Source organism: Excalfactoria chinensis, chromosome 19 (genome assembly GCF_039878825.1).
Source record: "Excalfactoria chinensis isolate bCotChi1 chromosome 19, bCotChi1.hap2, whole genome shotgun sequence".
Classification (NCBI taxonomy): Eukaryota; Metazoa; Chordata; class Aves; order Galliformes; family Phasianidae; genus Excalfactoria; species Excalfactoria chinensis.
In genome coordinates, this window is record NC_092843.1 from 5,599,442 (window position 1) to 5,619,754 (window position 20,313).

The 20,313-nt window shown below is 37.9% G+C and overlaps 3 protein-coding genes across 7 annotated transcripts in view; 1 reads left to right on the forward strand and 2 right to left on the reverse strand.

Moving 5' to 3' along the window:
• Positions 1-3: 3 nt before the first annotated feature.
• Positions 4-9,072, reverse strand: ASPA (aspartoacylase). 3 transcript variants are annotated; one of them, XM_072353236.1, is made up of 8 exons: positions 8,976-9,072; positions 8,284-8,367; positions 7,408-7,670; positions 5,663-5,858; positions 4,580-4,673; positions 3,840-3,947; positions 3,363-3,472; positions 4-3,060 (listed from the first exon to the last, which is right to left on the reverse strand). In XM_072353236.1, the coding sequence occupies exons 3-8, from the start codon at positions 7,644-7,646 to the stop codon at positions 2,848-2,850; spliced, it is 960 nt and encodes a 319-aa protein (XP_072209337.1). In that variant the 5' UTR covers positions 7,647-7,670; positions 8,284-8,367; positions 8,976-9,072; the 3' UTR covers positions 4-2,847. The 3 variants fall into 3 exon arrangements, with proteins under 3 accessions (XP_072209337.1, XP_072209335.1, XP_072209334.1); XM_072353234.1 differs by having other exon boundaries at positions 8,284-8,375; positions 8,975-9,019; XM_072353233.1 differs by lacking the exon at positions 8,284-8,367 and having other exon boundaries at positions 8,976-9,036.
• A 537-nt stretch (positions 9,073-9,609) lies between these two features.
• SPATA22 (spermatogenesis associated 22) lies at positions 9,610-15,155 on the forward strand. Of its 3 annotated transcripts, none has more exons than XM_072353649.1 (9): positions 9,610-9,715; positions 10,303-10,395; positions 10,740-10,862; positions 11,531-11,585; positions 11,720-11,815; positions 12,208-12,562; positions 12,858-12,987; positions 13,515-13,612; positions 14,002-15,155. In XM_072353649.1, the coding sequence occupies exons 2-9, from the start codon at positions 10,353-10,355 to the stop codon at positions 14,191-14,193; spliced, it is 1,092 nt and encodes a 363-aa protein (XP_072209750.1). In that variant the 5' UTR covers positions 9,610-9,715; positions 10,303-10,352; the 3' UTR covers positions 14,194-15,155. The 3 variants fall into 3 exon arrangements, with proteins under 3 accessions (XP_072209750.1, XP_072209752.1, XP_072209751.1); XM_072353651.1 differs by having other exon boundaries at positions 11,723-11,815; XM_072353650.1 differs by having other exon boundaries at positions 9,616-9,715; positions 10,300-10,395.
• A 606-nt stretch (positions 15,156-15,761) lies between these two features.
• Positions 15,762-20,313, reverse strand: part of LHFPL7 (LHFPL tetraspan subfamily member 7) — a 56,313-nt gene continuing 51,761 nt past the window's right edge. Inside the window, exon 3 of the mRNA XM_072353237.1 lies at positions 15,762-19,009. Within this exon, the coding sequence (XP_072209338.1) occupies positions 18,783-19,009 (227 nt within the window). The 3' untranslated portion in view covers positions 15,762-18,782. The remainder of the gene's footprint in view (positions 19,010-20,313) is intronic.

The following is a 20,313-nucleotide window of genomic DNA, read 5'->3' on the forward strand; positions in this document are numbered from 1 at the left end:
GCGTCAGCGGCTGATGTTGGAAGGTTCTTTGTTCTTTTGGACAGCTGTAGCCAGCTGGAGCACAAACGGACAGGGATGTGGTCTGGGGACTTGAACCCATTGAATCAGGGCAGCTGAGCTACAGCAGAATGGACTATTGCTCTGGTTCAGATCTAAGCCTGAAAGCTGCTGCTGTCCGAGCTCATGTGCCTACTGAACCTTGGCTCTAGACTGCTCCAAGGAGGGTCAGATGGGAGATATCTCTTCCTTTCATGGGAAATTAAGATCGTTGGGATCCTGATCTGCTGCCTGTTGGTTTGGAATCTTTAACTCCTGGGCAATATTTTGTATTCTAAGAAAGGCATTTCAATAGGTCTGCTAAATGAAGTCTGTTGTTTTGAAACAGCATTTGCAACTTTGCGTTTTGCTTGTCAGTGTTACCGGGGGTTTATCCTGCAAGCTGGAGAAAAGCCTCTGTGCCAAGTGGCCTCTTCAGGTCTCCTTTCCTTGTGATCAGTGCGTGGTGCCTGCAGTGTCACGTGCACTGCACTGATTTCTGTTCATACAAAGCCTTCCCATAAAATAACGGGGCAGAGACAGAATTCATGATGAACATTTCGGGGGGGCTTCTGAAGTCAGTGGTTTTGTTTTTCCAGTTGCTGCCTGGCTTCCCCACTTGTGCATCTTGTTGTGCACAAACTGCATTAGAAGATTTCAGGTGTAATTAATTTCTACATTCAGCTACTTCAGGAAGATTAGCAATCAGCATTTCTCCCCCCAGAAACAAAAGAATTTCAGTACAGTGCAATTGCAGAGTTTTTATTGTGTTCATTTTTTATATCCAGAGGACTGTAATGCATTTCTGTAGCACTCCTTATTTCATTACTTGGAACGGCCCGCTATTTTAAGTTATTTTTTGTTGTTGTTTTCATTTTTATTTGTCTATGTATAAAAAAGATTTGCTCTGTGAACCTTCAGATTTCAATTAATGCAATGCATGTCTTCCTTGTCCTGGGTTTTCTTCATATGCGTGTTCCTTTGGTGCCTGTTTTAAAGGTGCCATGTAGGAAACGCTCAGGTAAATTCTGTTCTGTGTTTGAATGATAATATGAACTGCATTGAATTCCTACAGCTAAGCCTGAAGTGCGCAAACTGACCCCAAAGACTTTCTTAACACAGAAGAGAGTGTGAGTGAGCTCTGCAGCAGGAAGGATGAGTGCAAAGCAGTTTGCAGGGATGTGAACACGGTTCTCTCTACCAACTCATCTTCTATAGATGCCCTGTCCTTGTTTGCTACCATGCACGGCCCAGACGGATGGGATCAAACTGAAATCTTCAGTGTCTTTCTTACAATGCAGAGGAATTATAGAGGAAGGACGTTCACGAGTATCAATAGTTTGAACTTCTCGGTAGGATATGTGAGTATGAGAAGAAAAATCCCTTTCTTCCCGGAATCTTTCATCTCTGCTGGTTAATTTTGCATTGGAACTGCCAACAAAGAACATTGCCATAGGACAACACGGTTCTGTTTGGACTCTTTTCAGTGCCAGTTTTTGTACAAAAAAATACCTCATCACATATACTCAGGAGACAGGAAGAAAGCCAGTCTGCTCTGTAGTCCATATTGTTACAGACAGACTTGTCACTGAAAACGGGTTCAGATGTCCCTGTACTGTACTGAGGTCACTCTGTAGGCACAGCCATAAACAGAGAAGGCACAAAAAATGTAAGGAATGTTCTGTAGCCGCGTTCAGGTACAAAGCTGTGTGCTCAAACTGAGAAAGGAGGCAGGGGTTCTTTGATCTCAAAGTCATTCACTGAGAAAATACCCTGCTTTCTGGCCACAGAGTCCTGCCAGAACATGCATCCAAGCATCTCTTATCTCAAGGCTTTTATCCAGAACACTGTAATGACTGCAGCAGATCAATCTGTAATTTTTATTCAATATTTATCTTAGTATAAAGAAATAAAGTCTGTAATTCAATAAACATCTCTTTCTGTCCTGTATTTTTACTGCACTGCCATAGAGTTACACAAAGTGAGCTAAAAAGATTTTGGCTTAGTACTCTTCAAGGTGTGTATTTTTGGGGGTCGTGTGGACAATGAACAGTTCTGAATTTATTCACTGGATATGCACTTCTTTTTTCCCCAAAATACAGCTTCAGTATCTTTCAGACTACTGGAAACTTCTGAAATTCAGCCCCTTTTGTCTTTAAACGATAAATCGAGATCAGTTTAATTGGTCTTGTAATAATTCAATTTAAACAGAATTTATTTTAGTGTATTTCTTTGTTGGAAATCATGCTCTTCTTGAGTACAAAACCAAAACAAACCCTATGGCCTTGGCTTCTGTGCAGCAGGCAGTAATAACACACACATCCCCTCTCAGTGTTTCTTTCCCTCTCACTTGTTTCCTTTGTCTCTCACTTTATATGGCTCCACTAAACAATTCATTTATGAACGGTTGATTGCTGGATGTTTTGGCTTAGCAAGTTAAAATTCTGTCATTTTTATGTTATTTAGCTGGGTGATAAAGTTTTACTTTCTATGTAATTCTGCATAGATGCTTTATTGCTACTCATCAGTATACGTGGTACGTTGTTTAATCCTTTTATATAGCATGAACTATCAAACTTCATAAAAATAATGCTCTTGGTATCTATAGTGATCTTTTCAATCAAGTAAATAGAAGCCATAATTAGCATTATCTTATTGCAATATAGTGCACATTAAAAGTTCCAAAACGTTAATTAAATTAAATTTTTAAATTAGATTCTGAGTTTATTTAGCCTGTGAATAACCACGGACTGATACTGGATTTCACAGAGAAGAAACCCACTTCTTGTATGGAAAATCTGCCACGAGCTTTTAGGAGGTGTTTGGATCTACGACTGAGGATCTGATGTGTTCTGCAGTGAGTTCCATTTTAACTGTTTTTACAAAAGCTTGTTTCTTTTCATAATACGCAGCTTCATTAATAAATGTTGGATAGGCTGTACAGTCCCCTTTATAAGCAATTACTTCTCCATCAAGAGTCAAAAATAGCGGATCACCATTGTTCAGTGGCTGCCAATCTTGATCCTTGGATAAAGAAAATAAATAGAATACATTTACTTCCATTTTTCCTTAAAAGCTTCCAGGTGATTTCTAAATTTACGCTCACTAATTGTATTTCCTTCAGCTTATGGCAAAAACTTCTAAAATCATTCCTTGCAATTTTCATTACACAATTTCAGGTTTGGGGGGAGGTGTGAAGGCCTCGAGTATTTGGTGAACTCATTAGCAATAGTCTCATTGTAAGTATTTACTGTATATTATAATGTAGCAGAAGCAACACAGGAACACTTACAAATGGTGTAAATAGAAGCTACTGTCGAATTTACCTGCAGGTTTGGGTGAATAATAGCAGTAACTTCATCGTTTTTATTCCTGGGATAATCTACTTTCTCCATTATCTTATAAACCTCAATTGTACAGGGTAGAAATTCTTTTCCTAGAAAGAATAAATGCAATTGAATGTCAAAATGAGCAACTGCTTGTTAGAAAGCACAATGCATTCCTCATTCACTGCAGAATAGCTTAAATTATCAGCTTGTACACTGTTAACATTAAAACTCTGGTGCTTAGCTCATATATCATCAAAACGTGTAGATCCACATCTTTCTTTCCCTAGAATCCAAGCTGTAGAAAGATGATCTTGTCATGTATTGCATTTGGTTGCATTCAAAACGCTGCCCACCGCTGCACGCCCAGTGTTTGCTGTTCAGCTGCAGAGAGCTGTAGTACAACCTGCTTTTGGAGAAAACACTCATGAAATAACACTCTGACATGATGCAGGGAGCTTGCATTACTTACTCTACCTTCATTAAAAAGGTGAACAAAATCAAGGCCATGCTTGACAATCTTCCTCATTTTGTCCAAAATATCAGCTCTAACAACACCTTGTGGCTGAGGCCCCACCTCCACGCCTGTTTACAGATGAGGGAGATTATTAAGTTAGCTGTAATATATCACCTTAGATCACACAAGAAAAATACATGTCTGGTTGTGTCTGAGTTTTAGACGTTAAGATGGTTTTTAAACTACAGCTGTGTTATTTGGAAGGCAAATAGGAATGTAGCTCATGAGTAAGAATCAGTTCAAAGAACTGTATAACCATTTCTGTGTGTGCTACCAGGATGTGGGAGAGTCCCTCTGCATGCTCTTTGCCCTTTTTCTCTTCCTTTCTTTCCATGATGTCTTTTAGAGAGCTCATAAAAACCAAATGTTGTTGTGTTTTTTTTTTTTTCTCCCTGCCTGTGATTATGGTTTTGTTGCTATAAATGTAAACGCTGACAACTTCCACGCACCGAATCATTTTCTCCTTTGCTACATATTTTCTATTCCCCTTCCTGGCTTGCATCCAATGCTTTGTATGCAAATGACAGATCAGTGCTCTTTAGAAGAGAAAATCATAAACATGTGATTCCATAAATGCACTGTCAAACAAACAGCAATTAGTGATCAGCACACTGCAAAATGGAACGAACTGATCTGGAAACAGGCATCTTGTTAGATGATTTCCGATAGGTTAAAAACAGTGTCTATATTTCATATTTACCAACAGGATGTTTTGCTACAGATCGGGTTGTTGCATATTTCAAGTGAGGATGTTCAATCAGCAAAACAGGAACGGGCTCTGGAGCCAAAGCGTTCTGTGGAGATCGTTGTAAAATGTTTTTGTTATGCAAATGCTTTAAAATGTTGCGCCACAAAAAGCCTACTGATGCAGAAGTGATTTACACAATGTGTTCAATATGTTGCCTTTATTTCATGGTGCTCAAAGAAGTAGGACATCTTTAGAAAACACACAAAGCTCTGTTTGTTGGTCTCCCTTCCATTAACTCTTGCCAGGCATGGTCCAATGAACTTTGCTGTCTCCTCATATAAATGAACTCAGTAGTTCAGTTCTTAAATTGCTAACAGGAAGAAAAACCAAAATCTACTCAGCGGTGCTGCAGAATTTATTATCTAAATACTTCAAGGCAGATTTCTAGGCAGATTTTTTTCTTGTTGTTATGCTTAGGTTATCCTGTGTGGATCGAGATTGGGAGTTAAGCCTTCTCTTCTTCAGCCTTATTTATTGTTTGACAGAGAATCCCATTGCAGATCTCCTTCCCAATTACTCGTTTCTGGGCCAACAGCACTTCTGCAAACATCACTCATTTATCAGGAACAGCAGAATCAAACAGGTTTCAAACACACATCGCTGTTCCTGTACGTAGTGATGAAGGGAACGTTTGTCATTACTTAATTCCATCACTTTTTCCATGTGTTTATTTCATGAAATTAATGTCTAACTATTTAGCATGCGTGACCCAAATTTATCCACGTTCCTGACAGATCAGTGAGGAAGCAGATCAAATTACATTTATTATCATAGATGTTATTCTAAGCATTGCTCTCTGCCCATCAATCTTACTACAGTCATTTTAATACATGAATATTATGATGAGTTGAAATCTGAATTACCTGATATTATAATCAAATTATTAATTACCTTTGATTTTAAAAAGCCATCGGTGATTATATATTTAAAACGGTTTTGCTGAATAAAAAATAGAACATTTGAAGAAATGACATAATATATAGTCATACGCTACAAACAGTAATCTGGTTTAATAGTTCATTAAAGTAGTTTTACCTTGATATAATGACACATTTGAATTGTAAAGTCATCCCTGGAGTTCTCAAGAATAAGGGTACCACCCATGTTAGCAGTGGTGTTGTGAAGGTCAAAAATAAGGTCATAGGCATCATCACTACCTTTTGGACCAAATATATGGTTGATTTCCTGAGCCCTTCTCACTTCATATGGAATATCTTCCACCACTGTCTGTCTGTTAATATTAGTACAAAGAAATCAATCAACTCATTCCATGACTTTACGTTCAACAAAATATCTATATCCTTTTCTTTCACTTCCATAACTGCCCCATTACATTACCTGGCGTAAAACAGGTAATAACCTTAATAATCTTTGTGCTGGAACAAAGTAAATATGATTACGACTGGAAAACAGTCTCATTATGTATCTTGTGCAGAAAGGCATTACGTGTTTTTTAATCTGATTTTTGCAATAGGCTTTGTACTTCTCTTATTTATTTGCATTTAATTCTAGTATTTACATCTCTACATCTCCCTCTGTGCAGAAAAATAACATTTATCAACAGCTTCAGCTACCTTCAAGCCTGAGTTCAGCTTCTGCTGAGGAGGTATTCTGGTATGGGTTCATGCCCTTTTACCTTGGACCTCATTTACAAGCTCTTTTATAACCCCGTTTCACATGCACTGCTCAGATTTCCTTACAGTCTCTTGATTCTAAACCTCTTGGACCTCAAAGAAGATTTTGCCACCTCAGGTGCCTTCCTCCAAAGTTTAAATGCTTCCAGTCTCAGGTACCAGACTGGCACGTAAGACATGGTCTTAGCCTAAGGAATGGACTGAGATCATCAGCTTCCTGTCTGTAGAGGGAACATGTAAGTAAGCAATGAAAGAATGGTCTTAACACTTCTGTGTTAAACAGTCTAGCCATTCTATATATTAAATCCAATGACAAAATTGTTAGATGAAAAGCCAGGTGAGAAGGCATTCAGGGTAAGAGTAACCATGATTACAAAATAAATGTGACACCTATTTTTCTCAGTAATATTCACTTTTACAATTAAGGCTGTTCTGATACTTAATTACCCTTTCAGCTTAGGGCTATTCCAGTCATTGAAAAACGTTGTTTCATACAACAAAGTGCACCTCTGGCATTATAGATGTCTCAAAAGCAGAGAAACATAATATCCCATTAAAACATGAACTCAATTACGACTGTACAGTAATTATAGATTATGTTTCTTCTAAAATAAGGAGACAGATAAATTACTGAATTCTGACATTTTGCCATAATGCTTTACTTCTAGCTTATAATTTCAAGTTTTCGTCTTGTATCCCATATGACTGTAATTAAATACACTTCCCACCTTGTATGTCCCTTTTTCTATGCTGAAGTCTACATCTAAATTGCTTTGTGTCTTCATATTTCATAACTGTATTCAGAAGAGTTCCAAGGCTGAATTGCACAAGAAGGCATGAGAGACAGTGACTTTGCAACTCAAAGCAGCAACTGAAGTTTACACAAGCACAGCTATCCTCTCACACGGGTTTAAAATACTCTGTTTAAGGGTTCTGTGTTGTTTTGAGGCTTATTCTACCAGTTAGCTTTAAAATGAAACAACACACACGATTTGTTCTTTTTGGGTAAAAGGTCAGTAATTTCAGTTATGTGACTGCCTGGGTAACACAGAAGTGGAACCCGCATCAATGTTTTAATCTGGAAAGGAAGCTGCTTGCAATATTAAAATAAAGAAAATTAAAACAACAAAGTACAGCTATTCTTACCCAAGATTATCAGGGTCAAAAACACGGTTCAGATCACAGTCAATGTATCTAGTACACTTCTTCACAGCTCTTGGGTTGGTGAGAAATGGTTTCACTTCCATTCCTGCTCTTTGAATCTCAGCTCCATTCTCTTGCCAGTGCTTGACCAAAAATATCCCTGATAACTCATTGCCATGAGTTCCTCCAAAGATAGCAACCCTTCTTACAGGAGGTTTTGGAACAACAGAACAGGAAGTCATGCTTTTCAGCAGCTTTAAGGATTGCTGAAAGCAAAAGAAAACAATAGTGAAGTAAAGCTCGTATCTCCAAAAAAGAAATATATTTTTCTTTTAATGGGAAATTCTTTATGTCTGTTTAGGTCAGACGGGAATGAAAGGGAATTAACATTTCTCTAAGTTTCAGATTCCGGTTGCAAGGCGGAGCGTTGCTCGTCCCACTCTCCTCCCTCCCCAGGAGCCCTCCCTCCATTTCCCATATTTAGTAATCTCCCACTCTGTTACTGTACTGTTACACAGTTCAAAAATTAACTTCTCTAGGCGATCTCTATTAGTATATGAGATATGAGTAAATACTGTGCCAAAGAAAGGCTGCAAAGCTTGCAAACTTGGTGTGACAGGTCAGTCCGTGTACACTTTAAGTTACAAAATCATTACCGTACATGTGAGCAGAATGACTTAAAGTGAGTAGAAACAGTAAAATATGAATCACATCTTGGCTCTAGATCAACTCGTAATGCTGAGACACGGAGTGCTTTCATCTAAAAGAGCACAAACAGCTGAGTTCCTCAAAGCACGCCATGGCTCATATGACCTCTGTTTCAGACTATCAGAACAGTGCTCAGGAGGGACAACAGCTGAAATTAAAGCTGCATTTTACCTGGTATTCCCGGCTCTGGACTTGTCTTGGGATCTGCTAACACAGACCTCTATTGGAACAACTGAATGGTGACCCTTCTCAATCCTGCAGCCCGTTACAAATAAAGGGAAATTGAAGCAGGTCACAATGGGACAAAAGTGGTGTTCATCCCTGAAAGAAACTTAGCCAAGAATTTGATTTCTGCCGGTTCATAAAGCATTCTGGTGGGTTTTCTGAACAGAAACTCAAGCTAAACAGCAGCCAGAACTTCCGTCATGAGGGCAGATATGTTTAGATTCAAAGCCAGTTTCACTGATATTGATGATAAAATTGTTCAAAATGGGCATCCAGCATGCAAAATAAGCATAGAAAAAGTACTCCTGCTGTACTTCAGGCTGTCAGCTATTCAGTCACAGTAAGTAACGTATTAAGCAAAGCCGCAGAGCCATGTAGTACAGCCCAGGACAGTCTGCACCATCCTTTGACCCCAGTCCTTCAGCAAAGGTGCTGGGGCAGCCATGTGTGCACCATCAGGAGGAACAGCTCGTGCTCCAAGTCGTGCTCTGTTGAATTTAAACACCACAGCAGTTTGAAGAGCAAACTGCAAAACTCAGCTACACAGTGCAGGGACTCATCGCTATCCTGCATTGCCAGCGGGGATCGGTGACCATTGCTCACAGAAAGCTGAAGCAGAGCCAGAGCTGTGCACTTACCTCACTTAGCATGCACGGAGTTTGTCTCCTGAGCGCTCTGGTAGGGCAGACACGGTGCATTTCAAACACGAGGTTTGGAACCAAAGCTATGGAGGCTTCTTTTATACCCTTGGAGCAAAGTAACTTGCAGACAGCGTTTAACTCCTGGGCTGCCAGCACGTCACGGGAGCATGATTCCCATTTTCCCATGCTTGGCCAGTGCTTAATTACACAGGAACATATTTGGTTTATTAAGAATTCAACACTGATTTTGTGGACTGCTTTATTTGCAATGAGTGTTTCGACTTCGTTTATCAACGAGAAGAGGTAAATATAATGCTTATTAACAACAACACCACACAGCGCACAGTTTTTAGCATTCCCTCCTTCCTTCTGAGGTGACCTGGCCTAAAAGCTCAGAAGGAGTGCGATTTGGGAATTAACCTACCTACAAGCTACGGTTCAACCCTGAAGCCCATCAGACGATGCCAAAGCACCTCATGAAGCCCCACAGCCGCTCCTGCTCACGCTCTCCCCCTCGCGGCCACCGGCGGCTGCAGCTGGAGCTCATGGCGCATCATGGCGCATCATGGCGCACCCCGCCCCTTCCCGCCCTTTTCTCACCTCACACCTGAGTGAGGGAGCGGCGGTTTGGGCCGTTATTTTTGGCGGGCTTCTGCTCGGCGCTGTTCCCTCAGCGTGTGGGAAGGGAAGGCGGTTCGGTTCGGTTCGGTGTTGCTGTGCATTACGCAGTGCACACGGTTAGCCTGAGTGTCTCCCGTTGCTTATTTTTATTTTCTTTTTCGTTTTACTTCCTTTTCCTTGCATGTTTTAGCTCAGGGCTGTGCTTTGCTCGCCTTCAAGAGAAAGGAAAAAAAAAACAAAGCCGTGCAGAGAAAGCAATCTTATGCAACACAAAATATTGGCTTCAGGGGCTGCAGCGTCAGGTGTGAGAGGTTTCGTTTTACGAGCTCAGTATTTGCTAACACCCATTAGCACTATTAGCGTCTCCATAGGTACAAATCAGGTGCTGCTGCAGAGTGTTGTCACAGTGCGGTTAACGTGCCTCGCAGAATGCTTTTAAATTCAGCAGTGAATTCGGTATTATTCCTGCATGCTAAGAACGTAGGGAATGTAAATTTTGCTTTAATAATTAATATTTCGGGTTATGGATCTGCTCGGGATCCCGGCGAGCCTTTTAAATTCAGCACAAATGCTCACACGTTTTAGGTTTGCCTGAAGCGATGCATGCAGCAGGTTAAGCACTGAGACAAACTGCTGTAAAGTTGCAGGTAATTTGAATGTGTTTACAGCATTAATTAGCTCACTTTACCTACCTTTCAAGCAGTGAATAAGGAGTAACCGATAAAGGGCTAGCTATTAAAGAACAGCACGGTCATGAAAAGAAGCTCAGCTGATACTTCAACCCGCAGCACAGCAGGTATTATCCATCCTTTTGCACTGTACAGCTTATTCTTCGTTATGCTTATATCCTAAGGCCCATTTCCCAAGTAGACTTGTATGGATTTCTATTATTACAGCACAGTGTAAAGTTTTGGAGGCATGGGGCTGGTCATGAAGTAATACGTATAGCTCACAGACTAATTTGCAGGATAAAGGGCTAAGCCTTGTGAAGCAATGGCTGGGTTATGCTATGCTGTGTGCTTATGAACTCCAAAGGGTAACGTAAATAAAACAGTTGTTAGATAATCTCTATTGACATACTTTAAGTATAGATTGCATAGGCTCCTAGTGCTGGTGTTAACATGTGAGTTTTAATTTTAGGTTGTTTGCCTGTGCCTCTCTTCAATCAGAAAAAGAGAACCAGGCAGCCCCTCACTTCAAATCCTCTTAAGAATGAGCCAGGTTCCAGTTCTGCGACTAATGACTTCCCTTCCTCACCGCTGGGTAATTAAGATGCGTATATTTCTGATGGCTCTATATCCAGTTAAATGTTAATTTCATTCTTGTATTAAACGAGATATTGTCCTTATCGAGAACTATATGCATCCTTTATATTTATTTCTGAAAAGTCCATTGTTTAAAACATGTCCTCCAGGAAGTTTCTTTCTGTGCTATACAATTGAGCTTTTTTCCTTCGTGCCTAGAGGGAGGTCAGTGCTTTGTGTGCTACAGAATGAAGTAGCACTGGCATTTAAGTAGTCTCTTGGATATCTGACCTTTTGTTTTCAGTTGATTTCAATCAAAATTCAAGCCCAGTGTTACAAGAAGAAACACTTACAAGATGTCTTTCTTGTAATTGAGAACTTCTGTTCTTCAAATTGTATTTTGAAAGAATGAAGCAGTATTCAATCACTATTATTTTCCTTGCGTTTTTCTTGTAACAAAAATGTGTCTGTGTTGGTAAGAAAGCAATGTCTAGAAAAGCAATCTACTTGCTAGAAGTGGCCTTATAATTGCAGATATCAGAAAACACAATCCTTTTTCTTTTTTCCTTTTATTCCTCCCTCCTCCTGAGACGATTTGTGGAACATTAGGTAGGGTAGGAGCCCGAAGTAGACTTGGTACCTTTTCACTTTGTATTCATACTCAATCTCTTGTCTTTTGGGAATCAGGTTGGGGATCTACAAACCCAGAAGTCAATGAACTACAGAAAGCAGCAAACGATGGGTAAGTATGTTGTGTTACTCGTTGTATATCTGTTTTTATTTGGACACTGTCAATTTGTTTCACAAGCTATGAAATATACGCCTGCATGAAAATAAAGCTGCTGCATCACTGATACTTTAACTTATCTTTGAAAGCAGAGCAGATGGCCACATGACTCCTTCCCTTATGAAACCAGCAAATGCACCAAAGTCTAATTTAGTCAAAGCTGGAAAAAACATGTTTGTTTACAGGTCAGTAAAATTTTAATTATCTTTAACCAAAATTATTCTTATGTGAGAGTACATCTCATTGCGTATTCTAGTGGCAATCAGGAACACCCTTTTAATTTCCAGGTAATCGTTGTAGTTCTAAATGATTACATTCTGCTTATGAGCCAAAATGAACTGAAATGGAACATCAATTCCAGTGTACCTAATCCTGGTTCAGAAGGATTTAAGCAAGTGTGTAATGGCTGCCTTGTATGTGGATAAATTTGTTTGCTCTTTGAATCTAAAGAGGTGTCAGACTGTTAAAACTAGAACAATATGTACTGCTTTTGTATACTGTAATTGCTTATTTGAGTATTCAGGGTAGATGTAGATACTGTAGAACTGAATTATATCTATCTTACATTACACTGCAGGGCAGAAGAGAAGACTCCCAGTACTAAAATTTGGAACAGAAGTGAGTGTGCCCCTGCAAGTAACAGAGCAGGTTCAATATCTGATAGTGGAACTACTCAAAAGTTTGAGAGCCGTTCAAATAATTGGAAAGTGCTTCAACAGCAGAAAATACCTGATAACTCTAATTCATCTCAGCATATCAAAGCAACAGAAACTAGCCAAACACGTTCCACTAAAGGACAGTGGCCAGTGAAACCTAACGCTACATCAGGAAATCGGCAGGATAATGGCCTGGCATATAAATTTAACTGCAATAGCCAGCAAAATAGCATGAATGAAAAGCAATTTGATTGTGTTCCAGAAGACAAAAGTCAGGTAAGTTTATGGAGATATGAAGGAAACCTTAAGGGAAAGTGTGGACAGATGAGGTTTCTCTCAGTTCCAGCTGCCTTAACAAACCCTTAAGTTTCTAAAAATGCAGAACTCAGATTTTCATATTTTAATGACCTCCAGTCCACAGCATGAACATATAAACTGGCAGGGGGTCACTTGCAGAGTCTGAACAAATACTTTAATGGAAATATTGGATATATAATAATACATGAACACCTACATGCTTTTAGAAGTCTTCAAATGCATATCTCTAACTCAAGTCTTCATCCTCTGAAAGGATATTTCTTCATTTCAATTGAAACTTAAAGAAAAAAGGAATTCTTTGCGAATCATATCTGCAGTCATTGAAAGTATGAAGCACTGGAGCCAATATACTTACAAAACTGCGCTGTTATTTGAAGTTCTAGGTAAGCATATAGTGCTTCTAATGGCAAATGGCTTACTGTGTTTCGCTTGGCATTTTAACTGACATTATCTGAGAAAAGAATGCAGTAAAACACAACGGAAATGACTAAACATTAAATTAAGGTGAATGAAAGATGCAATGCAATGACATCTCAGGAAACTATTATTGTGACAGGGCCAGGATATTTGTAACGCTTAATGTTGATTGGCTCATGAGGATCAATATGACTTAGAGAATTGTGTTCTACTCTCGTTAACAAGGGAATAACCCATTTACCATGACTGTTATGAAAATGACATTCTGTCACTTCATTTAGGCAGATTTAAAACCCAGTTTTACTATTAGAAGAGTATGCGAAGCCCATAACATATTGGAACTTCGAGGGCTGTCAGCACAAATTGTGACAGGAAACTGATGTCGACTGATACACCTTTGTGTTTTTGTGGAGGAAATGTCACGATATCTTGATATCCCATTTTGTACTGTTCTGATGTTCACATCATGGCTTGGTTTTGTTACATGCTGTAGGCACGCTTGATTCTGCAGTCACATCTGGAGCATACAGAGCCAAGAATTTTCTTTTGAGAGATGGAGAGGAGAGCCTGCCTTGTGTTTTTTATGAAATTGTAAGTATTCCCATGTCTATACATAACAAAGACACCACTGCATGCAATGCCTTTAAGAAGTTAATAATGCACTGTTCTGATAAAACAGAGAATTGTTTTGTAAAAGGAAGGCTGGGTCTTATACCTTATTGTTCCCAAAATGGTGTAGGGCAATAATGCAGCCAATAATTAGGCACCCACAGACTCTGGTTTCACCAACAATATTGAAGACGCAGGTGGGGCTTTCAGTTCAGCTCTTAAGTAGATGATAATAGCAAAAAGGATGATGTAAATTCCTTCAGTGTTTGATGCAGCTCTCAGAAATGCACTAATAACTAGCAGTCAGACATCTAGAAAACTGCCATGTTAGAAAGGTGATGGAGTTTCTTTGTTTTGCGCTTTTGTTGAAGGATCGTGAGCTTCCACGGCTAATTAGAGGTCGCGTGCTCAGATGCATGGGAAACTATGACGCAAAAAGGAATATTTTCAAGTGTGTCTCTGTAAGACCAGCAACTATTCCAGAACAGAACACTTTCCAAGAATTTGTTAAAATTGCAGATGTTGAGATGACAGCCTATGTAAAAACAATGAATGAAATCTGAATGTAAAGGTTGTTGTATAAAATTCATTACCCAAACTAGTGCTGGAAATGTGATCACATAATTGAAAACAGAACTCTGTTATTTTGTTTCCACCATCACTTTCATTGTTTATTTTCTCTGGCTATCTGTGCCATAACAGCTTTTGTTGTGTAGTTCATTAGATTTAATGGAGAAATTCTGAGTTAAAATGTTGAAGTTGTTTATATGTACGTAACTTATTTATATGAATTGTTCCTGCTTAACTAGAGTGAGCTAAATTCTATTTTTTTTATTTTTTTTTTTTTGGAAAGGAATGGGCTGTTCAATGTTATTTAAAAGCAAACAAAAATCCATGGAGCTTTTCCACTGTGAAAACTGCAGGGAGTACCCCTCATGTCTCTTTTGTCTGTTATCCTAAGTGTATGCATCATTAAAAGCAGACCAGGTTGATTTGTGACCTACTATCTCTCCCAGTCACTGAAGAAAAGACTTGATAGTAAAACTTTCTCCTCACGCCCCAGTGAAAGAAATGAGGCAGAGTCACAGGTGGTTAATGAGAATGAAAATGGTATCTCCTTTTTCAAGATGGCCTAAGCCTGCAGGAGTTCTCCAAAATGTTTTGAGCATTTCTAAGGGGATCAAACACGTGCTTCTCTTATCTTCTCAAGTAAATTATATACTTGAAGTATACATGTACTACCTACTATACATATTATTGAATAGTAATACATATAATATGAATTATATTGTACATTCTGGTGTGGTTGGTGTTTGTTTGTTGGCATAGAAGCAAGCAGTCAGCCTGGACCTTTACAAACAATTTGCTGAGAGTGAACTTTTTATTTCTAACGTCTGTAATACTTGGCCACACAAACTTGATTCTGACAGTAGTTCAAGTGTCAGAAAAAAGATCTTGTCAGTACTAATTCACACTGCCATTGCTTCTTATCTCCAGTTATTAGAAATACCTTCAGTACCTGTTTCAGAATGTTGACTGTGGTGAGTGTTTGGTCAAAGTTTAGTAGCTAAAAACATCAACAAAGATTTTTTGTGTAATTTCATTAAAATGTCTCTTTGGTAGAAAGCAAGATAGTGTGTCCTGCTTCAGTCCTAGTTTCCTCTGAATAGCAACAACATGTGTAAAAGCTCTTCTAGAAATGAACATAACAGACATAGCAGAAAGATTTCACAGGATACAGCTGTATATATTAGGTATTCATATGGTTCCCATTGCTACACCATCTAATTATACTTTTCTTTAAAAACAATGAATCATTATAACACTTGTTTAAATGAGCAGCATACCCTGAAGCTGTAGGAACATTGTTCAAGGGCACGTAGGAAGCTGGAAAGAAATAATTGCTTGAACACAGAACTTCCTTGCCTTTGCCATAGGAACATCCTGTGAGGGATGGTCCACATACATTTTTGTCTTTGCCTTCAAATGTTTACTTTCATGGCTTATTCCTGTTGTTTCCATTTCCTTTTCCCCTTACTTCAACATTTTGTTCCAAATCTGTTGGAATTTATTTATTTTTTAATTAAAAAAAAAAAAAAAGAGAGGTTAACAGTGACTTTTTTTTCAAATTTTTTTATTATACAGTGTTGGCAATTGGAAATTTCACATTTAAAATAATTGAAGTATTGTATCCAACAAGTCAAATACAGAAAACAGTTAATATTCTAAAAAGGAGCCAGCTAGTCAATGCAGAAACACATTAATGGAAAATACAGCTTTTAGTTACACTTAGAAAATTATATATTTAGAATAAAACTTGAACCTGATCCCATAAATTGTTTGACTTTTAACAAGAAAACGCTTTACACAGTTCAACTCGCAGACAGTCTTTATTTTAAAAAGTGATCTGTCAGTGTTAGCATATGTATTGTTAGCAACACCCTACCAAAGCTGTCACTTGAGGAGCTAAAGCATATGCTTTACTAACTGTGCTAAGAATCCTTTGCCTTATCTCCATCTTCTGTGCCAAGCTGGTTCTGAGCATGGATGTTCAAAGGAAGGCTTTGCCTATCCGGTTATAGGGGTCATTTACATATGCTCAATTTCTTTAATATATAGTAGAATATTAACAGAATTTCCAAATGGAGGCATTAGTTTGGTTCACAGAAGGAAATAGAACTTGACAGCTCTCACAACGAAAGAGGCTGAGTTTAAAGAAGTAAAAGACTTGGTACAGCAGTGTTGTAAATTGTAGAACTCCATTAAAACAGTAAGTTATAAAAATTACAAAAGAAGTTTGAGCAGTGGGGCCAGAATTGCAAGTGTGTGTGTGTTCAGCATCACACAAGTGCTGTAGTCCTAGCAATTTTGGTTGAATGATGGTTCCAGTTCTACGTGTGTGAAAGTTAATAAATGCCAGGAACTGACTGTTTGTGTTTGGCAGGTATGGCATGGATGTTAAGAAAAATATAACATTTTACTTTTGGTGTTTAGGTCCTTGCAATTTATTTTTTTTTTTGCACACTAACAAATCACTTTTCTAGTGGAACATTAAGTGACAGTCTTAAACATTACACAAAACAGAAAAAACCCTATGTAATACAGTTTATACACATCACACGTTTCAGATGTTGATTCTTTTTAACCATATTGATCCTGTCTTGTCTAATGGTTCTAGAGTAAAGGCACAGATTGGTTAGGAAAGAAAAGCCTGCATCTCTGTCTCTCTCTACTTTGTGGTTATCAACTTACTTGTTGGTTGTTATTCCTCACTTTTCTGCCTTTTATACAAAAACTGTCTGTTTTAGCTTCTCATTTAAAAGATGTTACAGGAAAGCATGCTACTATACAGAAGTGATGGAAATCAATTCTGCTTATTTTTGACATTCCTTCAACCTAATTTGTTAAGTATTTGGAGGATGTCATCTCTTATTCACTGAGAGCAAAAACGCACACTGCTCTCTCACTCTCAGTTCTCAGTGTCCTTAATGCTACTATGAAATCTGTATTTCTAAAGATTAGTGATGAAGCTTAGTTCGTGTGCAGAATTTGCTTTTGGAGTGCATGAAAACAAAACAGTTCATTATTTAGGTAAAGCAACGCAACAGTCCATTGAAGTTCAGAAGTGTGAGGGATGTAAACCAGACTGTAGAAGTCTTTGACATATTAAAATTACACAGTGATTGTTCTATCTGTTTGCATTTTCTTACGCATCCTCAACATGTCTCTGTCTGTTCCTTCATGTACACTTTCCATTAGAAAAACAACATAAAAACAACACTAACTTCTGGAATTAGTTGGGCTCAGATAAGTGAAGATTTAGGAACTTGATCACTTAGGTTGTTCCAAAATGCATAACTGAGAAGTACAGCTCTGAATTAAATATAATCTATGTGCTTGTTAATAAATAATACAAAATAAAATACAAGATTAGAATTCAAATTCTTTTAAATGCAACACATAACAGTGGGGAGAGCTTAGAACCCAATGTTTCCCTTCCTTGAGGAATCAAGTGCACTTATTTCAATCTTTGATAGTAATGAATCCAATGCTAGTGAGGAGATTAGATGAAATTCCCACATGAGCCCATGAACTATGGCCGTGTGCTGGTTCTGATGTGGAAACGGATTCTTCTTCTTAGTACTATGCAGTAACACTTCATATATATGTGTGTTACAATAGCAGGACCTTAAAAGGATTGGATATATTAGAAACTGGCTAATTCTGGCTTGTTTTGCCATTACACATAAGGGCTATAGGGCACATACTTTTTGCAAATGGAGATTGTTGTTTATTGCCTTAGAGAGCAGCAACAACAAATCTACAGTTGTCATAGTTCAGATCATTTTGTGAAATTCCACTTAAAATGAGAATTGAAGAAACACAGGAAAAAGAAGCATTTTCTCTTCTTAACCTGTTACATCATCGTGAGCCTTTGGAAGCAGCTACATCTCTTTCTGTGTGATCTTTATGAACATGACTGTAAATCTTGAGGATTAGATCAGAATGAAAGTGTCTGACATCTGACAATATGGAGGTACTACTAATACATAGAGATTAAAAAGAAATTTTTTTCTGTTACACACTTTTAGTTATCAGGCTTAATTGTAGGCCATGGCTACTACTAGGCTTTTTTTTTTTTTTTTTAAATTAACCAAAATAATTATAACAAAATATTGTCATTGGTTTTAAAATTATTGGGTTCACAAAAGTTTTCATATCTAAAATATATAAAAAAGTGGATTGAAGCTTTTAAAAGTCTTAAGGTTTAGAGACACAAAAGAAACAGCCTGGGAGGTAGACAGATGTTTTGAGGATAAACAGATATTAGTTTTTGTCTCAGGCCTGACGCTGCTGTGTGTTCAAAGCAGTACAAAGGCTGCTGATTCATCTTAGTTTAATTCCAGAGCATTTGCTACTCGTGTGTACGGAAGACTATCAATGCACTTTTGGTCTTTGTGAATCTGACCTTCTCTCCCCATCTCCTTTTTTTTTTTTTCTTCTTTTTTTTCTTCTTCTTCTTCTTCTTCTTTTTTTTTTTTTTTTCTTTTTAGTTTTTCTCTTTAGCAATACAGCTAAATGGAAGTGCTATAATAACTGCTGCCCATTGCTTGTAGACAGGAATGTTCTGTTCTTAAACAGTAATAAAATACTATAAAATAGTAGGTATTGGAGTCGGAGATATGTGCTCTTTTGGTGCATATTTTGCAAAGAATGGTAAAAAGACAGACAACATGACCCCCACAATTGCCAGCATATACCCCCATCCAATCTGGCAGTCTCCTGCATAGTAGATGTCTGAATTCTCACAGAATCTCTTCACAGTAGCAGAGTTGAAACCAAAAGGGTAAACCAAAAGCCCAGAAGCCATTATGAACACTGGAGAGGAGAAAAGAAACCACTGTTACTACTGAGCTTTTAATTCCTTTGAAAGAATTCTTTGTTTTAGAAAGGCAAATGTGTAACATTAAAAACAGCGGGCAAAATTATAGTTTAAAAATTGCCCTTCTGATTGTCAGAGCATTTTTCATAATTATTTCTGATAATTAGTAGTAGTTTCACAACGTGGCAGCAAGTCAGCATTGGGATTTTTTTGTGTGAGAACTGTTGCTCATTACATAATATCTGGAATGTTGCAGTAAACATCATATAGCCATTTAAAAAGTGAGATGATCCTCAGATACAATGAAATCCAGAGGAAAGTTCCTAAACCTGCAGATTGCAAAGCTGCTTCATTTTCTTCAACAGCATTTTTTGGACATGAGACAAACAATGACTTTGTTCTGCCAAGTAACAGCATTCAGTTAAAGAGATTAAACATTTTGCAGATAACATTCTATAAAATAGTAGGTATATGCAGATAACATTTGCTAATAACATTCTGGTAATGTAACACTTTGTCATTATTCTCAGCATTGTGAACTCAAGATACAATATAATGTAATGCAGGATAGTCTGTCTTTTTATTTGGCTTTATTTGCTTTTGATTTTTTTAAAATTAAAACTGAGAGTTGCCTTATTATCTCATTTGGCAGCTCCGGGACTAAAAACATGGAATAAAGATATGCTGTAGGAATCTCAAGTTTCAGTGTCAAGGCACAGAGTTAGAGGAAATCTCTGCTCCTTGAAGCCAAATACACCAGCAGATTATTCCGGTGTAAAATGAGGAAATATGTCTAAAATACAATAAAAGATTAAGCTGCTTCTTGATGTTTCAAAGCCAGACTTGCCCCCTGCAATTACTCTGTCTGGATTATCTTTTAATAGAATTTTACAGATTTTAGTCATTAATGAATGTGTATTATGTTTAAATGTATACTGTGCAATTAATGAAGAGCAGAACTATTTTTCCTGCTTTGAAAATAAGACTGCTTGAGGTATAGATGATGCCTATGATACAGATATACTAATGTACATCATGTGCAGTGCTCAGGGTCTGTTTATGTCCATCTTGCAAGTCAACAGGAGCTGAAGTAGGCTGATACAAAGGGCTGTGTCACCCCTGCCCCTGTATGTACCTCTTGTTGAAAAGGACACTGAGAAATAGATATATTTTTAATTTTATGGGGTTTTTTTGTTGATGGTGTTTTTTTGTTTTATTTTGGTTTTGCTACTAAATTAGTGATGTATTTACAATCTACAGCCTACTTCTTTATGCTTTATTTTATGCATCAGAAAGACAT

What these genes read in the sequence shown, in the direction of transcription:
- ASPA (XM_072353233.1), bottom strand. Translation starts at nt 9,035, where the DNA reads ATGCACCGTGTCTGCCCTACCAGAGCGCTCAGGAGACAAACTCCGTGC. An exon ending in TGTAGCAAAACATCCTGTTG is followed by an intron (nt 3,948 to 4,579) that starts GTAAATATGAAA and finishes ATCTGTAAACAG; the next exon opens with GCGTGGAGGTGGGGCCTCAG. An exon ending in TGTTCACCTTTTTAATGAAG is followed by an intron (nt 3,473 to 3,839) that starts GTAGAGTAAGTA and finishes TATTCTTTCTAG; the next exon opens with GAAAAGAATTTCTACCCTGT.
- SPATA22 (XM_072353649.1), top strand. Translation starts at nt 10,353, where the DNA reads ATGAAAAGAAGCTCAGCTGATACTTCAACCCGCAGCACAGCAG. An exon ending in AAAAACATGTTTGTTTACAG is followed by an intron (nt 11,816 to 12,207) that starts GTCAGTAAAATT and finishes ATTACACTGCAG; the next exon opens with GGCAGAAGAGAAGACTCCCA. An exon ending in CTTGTGTTTTTTATGAAATT is followed by an intron (nt 13,613 to 14,001) that starts GTAAGTATTCCC and finishes CTTTTGTTGAAG; the next exon opens with GATCGTGAGCTTCCACGGCT.